The sequence below is a fragment of the Lutjanus erythropterus genome, chromosome 18 (genome assembly GCF_056507025.1).
Source record: "Lutjanus erythropterus isolate fLutEry1 chromosome 18, fLutEry1.hap2, whole genome shotgun sequence".
In the NCBI taxonomy this organism is placed as follows: Eukaryota; Metazoa; Chordata; class Actinopteri; order Lutjaniformes; family Lutjanidae; genus Lutjanus; species Lutjanus erythropterus.
In genome coordinates this window covers 13,527,801-13,543,566 of record NC_139334.1, presented here as the reverse complement: position 1 = coordinate 13,543,566, position 15,766 = coordinate 13,527,801, and the positions used below count along the sequence as shown (strand labels likewise).

Here is a 15,766-nt window from a genome sequence, read left to right as displayed (position 1 = left end):
ACTCTAATCCTATACTGTAAAACAACCTGATAAAAGATCACTTAATGCAATTTGGCATACTCATTTGGCTTTTCTAGTCTTCAGGTTAAAGGACAAAGATGGTGTTATTCTACATTTTTCTCACTATTAACAAATCTCATGTATAGATCAAAACCAACAGTCTCTCAGTATTTTCCGATTTCTCCAGCCCATCTGTGGCTCTCAGCCCCAAGCTCATTAGTTGTTAGTGAAGACACAAATCTTCAAAGGGAAAATTCACCACTTTTTATGTGGATGTCCAGTCAGTGTTGATGGCAAATGTAGTCAGTTGAAGCAATAAATTCTTCAGTAAGTAATATATTGACCAAGAAAGCTGAGTTCCGCTACTCGCCATGCCGACAGTGCCTACATGTACCAGAATGCATTGTGTACGAGCTTGATTATCATAAAATTTTTTAAGCTTGTATCATTATAAAGGATATAATAGGCTGTTCGTGATTATTTATGCTATTACTTTGTTGGCCAAAACATAATATTCAGTGACATCACTAGATGTAGACAGAACTACAGATTTTCCAGCAGGAGAGCTCAGCTTTCAGCAGCAGGCAATGTAACTTACACTGAGGAAATTATTGCTTCGACTGACTACATTTACCATCAACACTGACAAGACATCCAAATAAAAAGTAGAGACTGGAAACCTCTTACAGAGATCACATCTGTCAGGGTCACTATTAGCATGTGATTACTAAGGCCGACTTGTTTTGGTTTTCTTTATTTCTCATGCAGATTACAATCTAATTGACATGTGTATATTTATTACATGAATACAAAGTAATTAGACTGTTACACTATTTTTTCCTTCACCAAGGGCCTACTCAAGAGGGCACTGCATGACTTCCCTTTCTCTATCACCAGCAGTTGTTTCTTGTCATCTGAGTAGATTACACAATGTAACCTGAGGAACACAAAGTTTCACTGCTGACTCTCATTGGCTCATTCTTTTCATAACCTTCGAGGACACTACAATTTCAGTGAAAGGAAATATAAGCAGTTTATCACTAAAACAGTGATCAATGAAAAACATTTCCACTATACTAAATAAGTATGTAAATAATTCCCTTAACCACCTTAAATCCTCTAGTTTTTCTTATTCAGACCGAAGAAAATAATGCACTAGCTGGGGACAATTTTGAGACATAGATGTGGTTCACTGGTGAGTATTTACAGCTGCAAGACAGTTTATGTGGGACTGACATTAAAATAAACGACAGTGCATGTGGTCATTGTGTACGGGTCACCCAGTGTAACGGTGTGGCTCAGTAATGTGGTTTTGAAAATGGAGCTTTATGGCACAGAGAAAAAAAGGCCATATCAAACTCTGGCTACACAAAAAATACTTGGGAGTTAGGATCAGTTCCTTGTAGGTTTTAGTCTTTGGACTTGTTGGCAACATATCATACCATCAGCACTATCCTTTAACTTGTGAAACAATAATCTAATATGTTCACTGCATGAACTTTACTGCACAGGTAGTGTAGAGATAGTCTTGGCTTTCCATATAACCCTATAAGTTTTTCTATGAATACTTAGTGCTTTTTTTTAAAGTATTTATTCCCCTTACATTTCATGCTTGATTCTTTTATATCTTTAAATCAAATGGGATTTGTTTTGACTGTTCTGACACTGATTAACAGAAAAACACCATTAAAAATCAAAGTGAGATCAGATCTCATTATAAAGTGATTTCAATTAATCATGAAAATGAAATATGATAGTTTTCACAAAAGAGACTTTTTATAAGCGCTATATCTCATACATGGTCAAACTAAAGGAAAATATGAAACCTCTATAAGACAAAAACAATAACAAGTACTGTGTCTACTCTTTGCAAATGGGTTTACAATCAGTTTCAACAGTATTGTTTCATTTCAGCCTCACAACAGATTCGGTTGTCCCTTTTCCCACAAAACACTTGTTAGATGATCTCAAAGAGTCTGTCATTACTTCACACTCTGTCTTACTAATGGCTGACTTACATCACTCCTGCTGTCCACCTCTTTGAATTTGTCCAAATGTGCTTTGATGGCAGCCAGGTTCTCCTCTTCCACATAGCCGAACAGACTCTGGACGGCCAGAGAGGTCATCTTCAGGGAGGTGGTGGTATCCATGGCTGACTGCTAACCACCTGTACACCACTGCAGAGTGAGAAGGAATCAGATTAACATTCACAGAAGGCTAAAGATATACCAGTGGTATCTATCTGGCCTGTAACAGCTAAATGTACAACACTGCAAAGAGAAAAGCAGAGTGGTTAAATGGATGTCAGGAAGAGGGTGTGGTATGTCTTTGAAGTGATGCTACTGTAGGGAATAAACAAGTACTGTCCAAGCCCAGCTCACACGCACAAACTCAGCCATACAAGAAAAAAACAGAAGCTGCATCTTTTTGCCCAACTATAAACATTACAACAAACAATTATTAATGATGGTCATATTTTAAATCTCTTGTTTTCAAAGGGCTCCGTAATGCAAATATATAGAAATGACAGTGCATAAAATAAAACAACATAGAAACACCCACACAAACACCAACAAAAGCTCTCAAAGGCCTAGTCACTCCCAGTAAACGTACACCGATAATACAAAGCTATATACATGCATCTACACATTAAAAATAAATTATTTTCATAATTTAAGTATAGTGAGAAGCAAGAGCAGGTTGTTTGTAGATAAATAAAAAAGGCAAGTCTTATTAAAAAAAGAAAAACATGGAAATTCTGCTGTATAAGTGTAGATTTATTTAACTAATCACTAGTATGGTTTGCCTTTGTTTGTGTGTGTGTACTTGCTGTATTGGCATACACATTTTCTACCTTGTACTTTTGAATTTATTTTTTTAAAACTTTTAAAAGTAAAAGCAGATTTTCATTACATGTGTAATTTGGTTGTAAAGATAAGTCAGTTAATCGATTAATGGATAGAAAGACAATTTATCACCAACTATTTTGATAACTGATTAATTGTTAGAGTCAGTTTGCAAGCAAACATGTCAAAAGTTTGCAGGTTCCAGTTTCTTAAATGTAACGAGTTGCTGCTTCTCTTTGCCATTTATGCTAGTAAATGAAAACTCTTTGGGTTTTAGACTATTGGTTTGACAAAAGAAGCTAAATGAAGACGCCACTTTGGGCTCTGGGAAATTGAAACTAGCATTTTTCACAATTTTTTTTGACATTTTATAGACTAAACAATTAATCAATTAATCATGGAAATATCTGCCAGATTAAATGAAAAAGAAAATAATAATTAGTTCTAGTGTGCACTTGCCTGTACTACAGACAGTGTCAAAGTTTTTTTTTGTTTGTTTGTTTTTCTTCATTAGCAAAAGCATATAGTCAGAAAGTGTAATTTGGCCAAAAAAAAGTATGGCTATAATAGGACAATGCACTGAACATGCTCATTACACAAGAGCTAACCGGGACACTTGGTTCAGTTCAATTTAGTTCAATCTGCCTGCTCATGCTGAAAACATGAACTGAAATTTATCTGCTGAGTATAATGAAGGCAGAGCAATCATAATGCTCTACTTACAAAAGTCCACCAAGTCATCAAATACCACTGAAGACAAACAACAGTCTTTAAACTTTGATCCTTTGAGGTAATGATGCCTTATTTGGGACAATTGGTGCACTCAACTGTGTGCTCCAATTATATCAAGACCAACCTCAGTTCTACCCTCCTCCCTCCACTGCCTTAAACTGGACTTTGTGGAACTTCTTGTGAACATTAAACAAGAAAAGTGCTGCATTTTAAAGTATCTGAGAGTAAAGTAAGTGCACAGTTGCACTCTGTTTCTCTGAAACTGCTTTGCATTGATGGGGAATAGCAGCAAGACCACTTAGGCAATCTGTCTGCATCTGACTAATCAATGCAGACGGCACAGTTTGGGGAGATTATCTATAATTAGGCTCCGCCATAAGAATCATTTTAAACCCAGACATGGACTAACATGTTCCTCTCTGAGTCATTTTAACAATTTTTACCCTGGAGTTCAACAACAGTACTCATAAATGAAACATAAATCATAAACGTAACTATTCAGCACTGAGTAAGACTGATTTGGAAAAATAATATACTGTAAATGTCAAAGCTTAGTTCCCAGACATTATATTACTTCACTGGACAAAAGAGACCTGCCTCCAACATGGCTGTTTTAGCTGTAGTAGGGACTCATCCAATCGATGAAAAACTCATTAATGATTCATCAAGTTGGGCTCCTCCATCATGGTCAGTCTTACTTCCTGCCCACAGTAAGCCAGAATTAATGAGCTGTATTCGTTGATTGTGAGTTGCCTTGGCAATGGGTTTCACACAACGACTAACAAACATGCTGCTCAATATTTCAGCGTAATCTGTGAGACAAGCAGCTCAGGCTCAGGTCAATAAACGCTTAAATGTCACATGCCTGTTGGGCTCTCAATACAAAATCCCAAAAACAGTTTTGAGTTGAACTGAGAGTGGCCGATCAATTAATAACTACAAATTCCTTCTTTTTTCAAGTCTGTCCCCGTTTCTTCAGTCAGGGATCACCTGGCAGCTGTTCTGTCCCATAACAGACAGTTCACGCATAAATGAAAAAAATCCTTTGTTTACAGTTACAGGCAATAGGAGCCTGTTGACACACCCTCCTCAGCTCCTTGTCTTTCAGCACAATGGGTGGACGATTACATCCCACAAGAACCAATCAGTAAACATTTAGCTCTCTCTCTGCTGAGCAATGATCAGAGGGGAGCTCACACACATCCTTTTAACAAAACACTCACCCTGAAAAACCCAGCAGAGACAAAACACCAATAAAAACAGTAAAAGCCATCAAAACAAATGATTAAAGCTACTGACAAGAGTGACACGTAGTCTATTAGAAAAACACTTAAAAGGTGAACAGATGAACCTTCTTACCTTGGTGTAGGGTGAAGCTTGTATTTATTTGCCTATCCAACACCAACCTTTATCCTTTACTCAGTCGCACACAGTATCAACAAGCACTGCCGGGCTCACGCTCAGCATCCCCCCCCTTCACTCAAGGCTGAATATTAGATGAGGGGGGTTGGACTACGCCCATCTCTTCCCAACACAAAAGACACACACGACCAGATTTTCATTCATTACGTGCACTGGCTTGGCACCAACTAATACAGATGAAAGGGGAGAGACAATTAAGATGTTGGCCCAGTTTGTGTGATTTAATTCTAAGAGTTATGCAATAAAAGTAACATTTGGTTTTAATAGGAGCCATCACTGGAAGATTATCACTCTTGTCACTTGAGTGTGTTTAAATGACTCAATAACTCATCAGTTAGTGCTAAAACGGTGAACTAATCCTGGGACACTGTAGTAATATTTAAATATCTAGTTGATGGGCTGAAAAATATTGAGTAAATCATCAACACATCAAAATATTTTAAATTAAAAGGCTAAATACTTACATATAAATAGTTGATAGTAGGGCTGCAACTAAAAATTGTTTTCAATATAGATGATTCTCACAAATAGTTTCTCAATTTACTACTATACTATTGTATTACAGAGTATGTTAAATACTCAGTTCTGACTGGCCAGTTATGGCATTGGTCTGTTTTTTTCTGAATAACAGACTGCTGTTATAATTGACTGTTGCTACGGATGCAGTCCTGATCATTGTCTCTGGGGATTCACTGAAGCAATTAAGTCATTTTTGAATGCAATGCTTTATGTCAAATTATTGGCAGATTTTAGTAAGTAGCTGTGTAATAAATGGGATAACGTAGTGAGCAACCCATTTTTGCAATATAAACACCCTTCAAGGTGATTCAAGACCATGTAGACATCATGTTGAGGTCCTTCATCACCCTGTCTGGGTTTATTTTGCAATAATGACCCACTCACTGTACATTTTTCCTCAGGAAATTAAAAATGTTACAATTTTCCTCAAATCAAGTAGGCAATGTCAAGTGGCTTGTTTTGTTTGACAAATTATCCACAACCAAAATAAAAGTACTCAAAAGTATTCATCCTTATGGAAACTGCAACTTATGATTTTCTGTCATTTTTGCATGATCAAAACTGTTGCTGATGAAATTTCTTTCAGTTTCTTTCTTGTGGATTAATTGACTAATTATCTCAGCTCTATAGAGTTTTAGTGCTCATAGCATACATTTACTGACAGGACTAAGACAATGCACAAGAGCAAATTTTGAAAAAGGAAATTAGTCATTAAGTGAATTTGATAATGTAATAGGTAGAGGCATCTGCCGTTTTTTTTTTTTCAAGCTTTCACACTGAAACTACCAAATAATCACAAAAATCCTCATCACATTACAGTAAAGTAACTGGAACAGAAATATTTAGTGTAACCAAAAATCCCACATTATTATCTTGTCTGGTTTCACTGCTCATCAATATTATTGATCTCAATAGAGAAACACCCAGATCTATTCAGTCTTGGGTCATGTACGGTCCAGTATTTATGTAAAAACACAAACCACTTGATGTAATCATGATAATTAGAATATACACCTTGTCAGCTATGCTATGCTGTTATATGAACACACACAAACATGAACTTGGGAGGCAACACTGGATAGGATCTCTAAATTTAACCAGTCAGCTCTTCGTGGCTTGTCATGTGGGTATGAAACTGCTGAGGAGTCAGTTCCATAACACATACCAGGGTCTGCTCCAAAAAAACAGGTTTACTGAGTTGTCTGGAAACCCTTGATACCAAAGTCTGGAACTGGAAGACCAGTATGATCCAGATCAGAGGCAGTTCTTGGTTTTACTTTAAAAAGGTTATCCATATAAGAGTAAACCTCAGCTTGGAACAAATCCCTATGTATATGAGCTGCTGGAGAGAAACTGACAAACAGTGTTGTGTGTGTTTTCTGCCTGAATCTATGGCAAGTCGCTGTTAACATTTAATATCTAGAATTGATGTATTGCAGATATCTGTCATCCATTTCTTCTAGTCAAAAAGAACATTTCATAATTCTTCCTAGGGCAAATGATAATTGTTATTTACCTTTCATTCGTATTGGGCTTTTAATTTTTGATATCCACAATTACATTTTTGATATCCAGATTAACATTCTGCAACATCTTACTAGGGGGGAAAATCCCATTTCAGATATCTATAATCCAGTTAAAGTTAAATTCAGGCTATCCTAAATGAAAAAGCATTCCAAGCAGATGCCCATGACTAGGCAAGGGAATTGATAAAATTTTATTGATACCAATGCCATTATCAATTTCCTTATTGATTCCTGATCAGTTTTCTGTGTATAAAAAACACAGGCCCAAACAAGCATCAATGTAAGTGTTTTATTATCTCTGAGTCTGAACACAGTGTAGAAACAAAGTAGAAAAAGGTCCTCTATTATGACCTTTTCTTTAGATATGACTTTGATTTCTTTGTTTTGCAATTCACAACTGTCAGAAAAACATATGTGCATCAATAAAAGCAACCAATAAGCTTGGAGACATGCAGTTTCTAATGGATTGGACAATTTGGAACCTGTTCGCAACCTGAAATTGCTTCCCAGTTCCCTTCCCTACCCATGATGTAATTTTGAATAAAATACAGCGTGACCAGAAAAATGTCATTAAGGATATCCACAATTGGCATTATGACTAGCAAAAATGCAATTTCATATATCTAGAATCAGAATACTAGTGTGATTGTGGATATCCACAAAGACATCTGTTGGAATGCTTTTTCATACTTAAAATTCTTTCATTTTTAATAACTAAAATTAACATTATGACTAATAACAACTGGATCGTAGATATCCAAAATGAGAGTAAAAAATCTGTTTCAGACACAACATAAGTATAATTGTGGATATCTGAAATTAAAAGCCCAAAATACATGAATGGTAAAAATGACATTGTGGTTACCTTAAATTACAATTGTGGATGAGAAGAATCTAATTGTGGATATGTTATATTTGACTGGGAAGAACTCAATTATAGATGTCCGCAATACATGTCCAGTATAGCCATTGAAAAGACAGTCCACCCAAAAATCAAAAATAATTAAAAATACACCTTTTTCCCCTTAGCCTGGTGCTATTTCTCAACCTAGATTGTTTTGCTGTGAGTTGCGGAGTTTTTAAAATATCACCGGATGTCTACATTCTCTCAAATGGAAGTGAAGTAGATGGTAGTTGTGTTGCTGAAAGTGCCAAATAAAATTCTATGTGGAAAAAAGTAGTTCAGACAAACTGTTCACAGTGAGATCTGTGGGTTATCTTGAGTAAACAGTTTATGATTTCTGGAAAAAGACATTGCTTCTGAGTGTTTCAAATGTATTTTTGGGCACTTTGAATACCACAAGCCATTTTACATGAATACATTTAAGCGAAGGCAGACATCTCTATGGTTGATATCTCTAAAACAACAACTCACACCAAAATAATGCAGATCAGGTTTTAAAAGTGGGAGGTAGACATCCCAAGGGGGGGCTCCACTAAGTTTCAGAGGAGGCTCACTGAACGTAAGTGACAAAATATTACATTAAGCTAGTTATTACATTAATTATCAAAAGGATATCACATAGAAAAGTCTAAATGTGCATGATTTGGTTAAGGAGATAATTCAGAGTGTTAAGCAAGTTTACTGTTTTTCCCAGGGTCAGAAACTAATCAATGCCTTTGGACAAACTTTTTTTAAATGTGTTTGTTGTAGTGTTAATTTATTTAAAATAGCAATGTTATGCTGCTTTGGCTTAACTGTTAAATGTTTATCGGGCAGCTGCAGCTTGATCATTAAGGACTTGGCGTGGGGACTGGACGGTAGCTGGTTCAAATCTAGCGTGAATCAAAAAGTATGGAGGGGACTCGTAGCTGGAGAGGTACCAGTTCACCTCCTGGGCACTGTCAAGGTGCCCTTGAGCAAGGCACCACAGCCCCAACTGCTCAGGGCTCCTGTTTTTGGGCAGCATCCATCACTCTACCATCTATCACACAATTTGCATGTGCATCTGTGTGTACAAGCCTAAGTGTGTGTCAAATAATTAATAATGATGGGGAAAAAATTCTTCTAGTAGCTATGGGATCAAATAACATTCATGACAGACATCTGAGTGAAACTAAGCAAGTAAGCCCCTGATTTCGACATATAAATAGCACCACAGGCCAGAGAAAAAACATGTATTCTTGATTTCGGTATGAACTGTCCCTTTAAAAGTTCAAACAGCCACTTTGACAATTTAAGGACATTTAAAGAATTTAAATTTAGTTTTGCCTAGTACAATCAATGTTGCGTCTTGAAATACAATTTCTCCCGCAAGAATGTTGTTAAAAATATCTTTTATTACCATTCTGTTTGTGAGAATACAATTTTGATTGGGACAAATGTTATTATGATGGATATCTATAAACTTTAGTAACTGTTAGGAGTGTGGTATGTTTAAATGTTTCAGTGGCCTGCTACTTGAAAATAAATTTCTAACATCTGGGATCGTTAAGGCACATCAGCTGTGTGTCTTCGGGTTGGCAAAAAAGTCAACATCTGGATGACACACACACACACACACACACACACACACACACACACACACACACACATCACATGTGTGGCCTCAAAGAAAAGTAAAGCTATAATTTACTTTCGGCTCTCTAATGGACGGGTTTAAACAAGGATCTTACACGCAGACTGACTTCCCGTGTTTTAAGCTCTATCACCAGGAAGCAACAGCAAAACACTCGAAACTCCTAACGGCTAACAGGCTAATGTTAGCTAGCTCAGACGCTAGCTCTCCAACAGGTCTTTTTCCACTTTTATCACCCTAAAAATTAAAACAGAAAGTACAGTGTACAGCATTAAGTCATCTTACCTCGGCTGGGCTGCTTTGTAACCGTGTGTATTTTGATTCCGGTCCGGAAATTGTGGCCAAAACTACCACTTTCTCACGTCATGCTGGGGCTTCTCTTCTGTTTTTAACGTTAACCTGCTCCCCCGGCTGCTACAGTAAAGTCAATGGCTCCACCTCCTTCTACTATGAGTGGTTACAGTGGTGGAGCAGACGGGGTCACGAGCCCCTCCTCCACCCCAGTAACGGACCCCAGCTGACGCGATAACTGTTGACAGGTCAGATGTCGCACTTTAAATTTTTAAACGCTCCTACTGTAAGGACCGATTGAACCTGTCATAACAAAGATTCATGTATTTTCATCAGCGCTGGAGGATAATTAACTACATTCACTAAACTGCTATACTCAAATACAATTCAGAGGCATTTGTACTTTATTTTTTACTCCACTACCACAGTAGCAGTACCATAAAAATAAATCTGTTAAAGTATAAGAAGATAAATCGTGGAAATATAAAGATTAATAAAGAAATGCGAACAACGACGAACAAAATAGGCCTGTTGTTACCTTGCATGATTATTTGATCATTTAGACCTTTTACATGGCAACCATATTTATATGAAATAGCAGATAAACCAAGGTTTATACTTAATGAAATGAATTAGGTTCCTGTTCCATTTAGAGAAGCAGAGCCTTTCCTGCGAGCCAACATGCAGAACAGAAGCGCTGTTTTACATGACTGGAAAAGACCTTTGAATAATAAATTTGTATTATTTGTAACATCTGTGCCAATATGGCTGTTGTGAAAAAGGTCTATAAAGGAAAAGCAAGAAAGAAAAGTATAATAATAATAATAATGATAATAATAATAATAATAAATACTTTTGATACCACAAGTGAATTTAGCTGATATTACATCTGTACTTAGGCTACTTCAGTTATTTTTTTTTTTTACTGCAGAACCTATACTCATAACAGAGTATTTTTATACCACTAAAGGATTCCCCTCAACAGATAGTCCCCAGGCTTCATTGTTAGATGTTTTTGAAAAGACATGAAAAGAAAAAGATGTTGATGTTGAAGAAAATCTACCAACATGTTGCATATTTAACCAGCATTTACTTCGTGGATATTGACAATTCCAACTTTCTGCTGTTAGCGTTTGAGTTAAGCAAATAGGAAAGAAGCTCGTGCAACTCTCAACCAATCAGATCATATAAAGTTGTCTTGTTTATAAAACTCTTTGTTGTTTTCTTTCAAAGAATGACAAATTATCTTTCTGTCTGAATCCCTCTCAAAGGTTCTGAATACTTCATCCTCCATACATTTTCCTATCATGTTTACTTGTGCATTAAATAATAGATAAACCTAAAGATGATGGTCAGTTTGTTACATGTAAGGTAAAAACTGTGTGGGTTCCCATTCTTTGGGTTGGGCAGACAATTGCATATAAAGGTCTCGGTGGCATTAAATACATACGAAACTAGACCTAGTGGTTTGAACTGAACATAGGCCTTTTTCAAAGCAGATTTATTTACTTGTCTGGTGAGAAAAGCACAGGTGTTACTGATAACATTAATGATGGCTACATCCTGTTCAAGAGTCTATTCTGAAACTGAAGCAGCTAAATGAACATAGACATTATTTGCTGATTAATGCCTGTGTTAAAAAAGAAGCTTATGATTTGGCAATTTTCTTTGGGAAGATGAAATGTCATGTTGACAAAGGCATACATAGAGTATACAGTGACACACCATCAATACCTTTCAGCATTGATTTACTTAAATTTCTTCAAAATGTGTTTATTTGCTGCAGCTTGCAGCAGTATGACCACTAAACTTCACAATGACCCTTTTCAGTGCATATTGTTCCATGTAATAGCATAAAAATCAATGTGTAATTAACAAAAGAAAAAAAAAATCTGCATGACATTTAGGTGAGCTTTGCACATGCTGGCTCACTGTCACGACTTACTGTAACACCTAACAGTACTGAGCCATCATTAATTAATTTTGTTTCACTTGTGCTTTTCCTGCAAAGTCAAGTCAAATACAGCTTTCTCACAGCAGAAGTTTTGACATGAAATGATAAACACATGTGTTACCGATGACAGTAATGAAGGTTCTGTTCTATGTAGACACAGAGCATTAATTAATGTGATTAATAACACCTGTGTTCACCCACTATTTCATGTCAAAATGGCTACTGTGAAAAGAGTCTATCATAATAATGCAACAATGGAGCTAAAATTTCCAAAAATCTCCAATTTCCAAGTAGTGTTGCAGCTAATAATTTTTTAATCAGTAATTAAAAAAAATATATTTTACAATACAAACAAAAGCCACTTTCAAACATCAGTTGTAGTGTTTAAAAATAATTTCTCTTTATTTTTGCCACATAAATCAGAATTTTAATGTACTGTTATACAAATCTTTCAATAAATTTCCTTCTGACACAAAAATAACCATTATGTTACACAGGCGCACGCACATACTACATGGACACATGCACGCGCACGCACACACGCAAACACACTCGCAGGCACGCATGCTCACATACACACAAAACAAAATGCGCCATTCTTGATTTGGCACTTTGGACATATGGAGCAGTTTGCATTGATCTGCTGGTTTGGGTGGCCATGCAGTGCAATAATCGCTATGTTTGTAAAATGACATCCCTTTCCCTTAAAGTGGGCCACGCTCGCCTACACAGGGCCCAGGCTACAAATATAGTTCACATGAGACCACAGCGACATGTACGGATCACATGAATACTGGTACACACACAGTTATGGCAGGAATATGTAAATGTTAGAAAATCCTTATAAAGAAATAAAAGAGGTCCATACTGCAAAGCTCACCTCTGCTGCTTTGTTATTTTACACAACACAAATGCACCGAATCAACTCAAATTATTGACAGTTTTTTTAGAACAAAAAAGCACAACTTCAAAGTGTTTATGATATTGTGGGCTTGAAACCCCCAGACTATTTCCTGTTCTAACGGATAAGTGAAAATGTGCCTTTTGACTGTTTTAACAACAGTGAGGTTGCCTCCTCCACAACACATTTCCATATTTTCTTGACTAAATCCATAAAAATATCTAATGAAACAGAAATTAATCACATGGGTGGCTGTTTGAACTTGTTGTAAAGAGTGAACAGGATGAATCTGACAGGCTTAAGTTGAGCCATGGACCAAAACAACATGGGGAACCAGTGTCTCTTACACCCTACAGTAAATGCACCCTGAAACATCCCCCTATTCTAACGTTAAGTGCACACAATATGAAATAAGACCATTTACCACAACAGCTGGTCTATGTCTTTGAATTTTGTACAATATTATGATGTCACGCACATAAATAACTGTAGCAGATTTCCTCACAGACAAATGCAAATTGCACACTTTAAATAATTTGCAGCCAGAACACAATATGTGCTTAAAGCTACTACAAGGAACTTTCACAGTTTGTTGATTTTGGCGGCCCCAGTGGAAAAAAGCAGTAGTGTTTCCACTGTCATAACCACAAAATATAACATCAAAAATAAAACTATGAAAATAAAAACATTCCTCCTGCTTCATTTTCATTTTAACATAATACTCATTGTAACTTTGCCTGTGAAAATGTAAACACAGACTTGTTTCATCTGATTTTAAGAAGAAGCTGACTCATGGCAGACATTTAGAATAACTATATAACTAATAACCAAAAGCCTATCCTGCCAGGGATGGTCTTGTTTGCTTATGTAGGTCATATCAAGGCATTTGTATTTAATTGAGATGGTTTTGTAAGCCGTTGCAACTCCTTGTAGTAGCTTTAAAATTGGAAACTTTTCTTCTACATTCAATTGGCTTGTCATAAGTATGGCTATAAAACCTGTATATATTAAATAAGTCTTCAGTGAATGTGGTACTCTGATTAGATTTCTGTTAAATTTATTGGATTTAAGACAATTAATTAAAATTGTGAGTGTTCAACAGTGATGTTATCTGCGTTTCCCCAATTATACAATTTTATTATTTAGTTTTGAAATAAATTTGGATATTTCTATTACAGAGGCAAGACATTTGAACACAGAGGAAACCTGTTGTGTGAAAAATATGAACTCATGAAAAACAAAAAAGAAAATAAAATTCACACCCTTGAACCTGAAAAAAATCTAAATCACAACAGGGTAAATAAACTCCCTTTGAAAACACACGTATCTGATGAGTTTGTCAAAAAAAAAAAAAAAAAAAAAAAAAAAGCAGCAGATATGAAAAATATAAAAAGAAACAAAAATCCATTTAGCAACTCTTGAGTGCCTCTTTTAGACTTTCCACTTGCTGGAGGCGGACGAGATCTGAATTCCACTTTGGGACTCTCTTATGTCAGGCAAGGTCAACTCATCCCAGGAAAACAAAATACAAAAAAAAAGCTTGAGAATGGATTTCAAATAGTGTTGTCACAAACATCTAAATACAAAACACGTACAATAATGTGAATTCTTCTTCTCCAATAAAGATTTTTTAAAAAAGACATAGAAATCAAACAATGTTTTGAGGATCCTAAGGCCTGTTTGAAATTGGCAGCTGATGATAAAGGTTATGTTTCTTTTACATGAACACATTTTTATCCATTTCCGCCCTAACAGAGGCTTGTATCCAGACAATGACAAAAACCCTCCACATACTGCCCTCCTATTCTGTTTGTATATCCTGCAGCATGTCATCCAACTGTTATTTCACCACCAGATGAGTACATAGAGGGTTTAAGGCAGCTTGGAAGTCTTCGTTTCCACTAATGTAATGTTAAGTAACCACTATCACTTATTAGTTTACACCGCGGCCATTGTTGCGTCCTGGTCTTGTATCCGTGTCAGAAGTGTGATTGCTGTCATCCTTGCTACTGGAAGTTTTGACAGAACGTTGACTTGTGTTTTTCTGTCTGTTAGGATTTTTCAGAGTGTCCGATATTTGGTTCTTCGTCAGGTAAACAGACTCGCCACACTCCAGCTCTCAGTGGTTTTCTAGTTCGTCTCAAAGTGTTTTTCTGCTGCTGAAGGAGACTGTGTGTTGCCGTCCTGAGCCTCATGTGGCTTTGTCTTTCTGGTTGCAGTTGTTGTCTGTGCTGTTGTGGTCTGTCTGACTGTCCTGTAGGCTGTCCTTCTGTAGGCCGTCCTGCTGCTGCTCTTTGGGCTGCCGGCGTTTGACGGGTAGGACCAGTACCACCAGGAGACAGAGGAGGTGTAAGCAGAAGTACCAGGACCTGCAGAGACATGCCAATCAAAAAGATGGGTTCAATCATTTTAGTTCTTATCACACTAGTGTGTGTTCAAATGTTCAATTTTCTGTTAGGTTTGGTTTTAATTTGTTATTTTTGATGCTATAAAAAATATGCATTTCATGTCATGATTGACAGCTGAATTCTGCTCGCAATTGAGACAGCTGTCTGTATGGCCAGCACTTCGATACCGGAGCTCCAACCTTGATCACCACTCAGCAGACTCTGGCTCCAAACTACATCGCCGGCACAAGATGGCAGCGCTTGTAGCCGAGAAATATTTGCTTGCTTTTTGTACAGTGAGAAGTAGTGGAGAACCGTTGTCCTTTGTTATTTACAGTCAATGGTCCAGACTGAAATAGCTCGACAATTATCGGATGAATTCCATTAAATTTCATCCTGACATCAATGATCCCCAGAGGAGGAATCTTAATGACTTTGGTGATCCTTTGACCTTTTCTCTCGCACCACCATGACGGTAACAATATTGGCTTTTAGTGAAATGTTTTGACAGCTGCTGGATGGATTCCCATTAAATTTGGTGCAAACATTCACGTTCCCCACAGGATTGTGATAACTTTGATGATCCCTTAATGTTTTATCAAGCAACATCATCTCTTCAAAATTTTAATTTGTCCAATGCCTAAATACTTGCATAACTAATAACACTCT

At 36.6% G+C, this 15,766-nt stretch overlaps 2 protein-coding genes across 6 annotated transcripts in view; both read right to left on the bottom strand.

The window, feature by feature from the left end:
- The window catches only part of kidins220a (kinase D-interacting substrate 220a), a 68,902-nt gene extending 58,898 nt beyond the window's left edge, over positions 1–10,004 (bottom strand). For 4 of the 5 annotated variants that reach the window (XM_084741899.1, XM_084741901.1, XM_084741902.1 and 1 more), the window contains exons 1-2: positions 9,850–10,004; positions 2,019–2,177 (exon numbers count right to left, since the gene is read on the bottom strand). In XM_084741899.1, coding sequence (XP_084598025.1) covers positions 2,019–2,150 — 132 coding nt within the window. In that variant the 5' untranslated portion in view covers positions 2,151–2,177; positions 9,850–10,004. Of the gene's footprint in view, positions 1–2,018; positions 2,178–4,937; positions 5,066–9,849 lie in introns of those variants that run through there. The other variant, XM_084741900.1, reaches the window with a different exon arrangement.
- Positions 10,005–12,184: 2,180 nt separating this feature from the next.
- Positions 12,185–15,766, bottom strand: part of mboat2a (membrane bound O-acyltransferase domain containing 2a) — a 55,404-nt gene continuing 51,822 nt past the window's right edge. Inside the window, exon 13 of the mRNA XM_084741905.1 lies at positions 12,185–15,079. Coding sequence (XP_084598031.1) covers positions 14,902–15,079 — 178 coding nt within the window. The 3' untranslated portion in view covers positions 12,185–14,901. The remainder of the gene's footprint in view (positions 15,080–15,766) is intronic.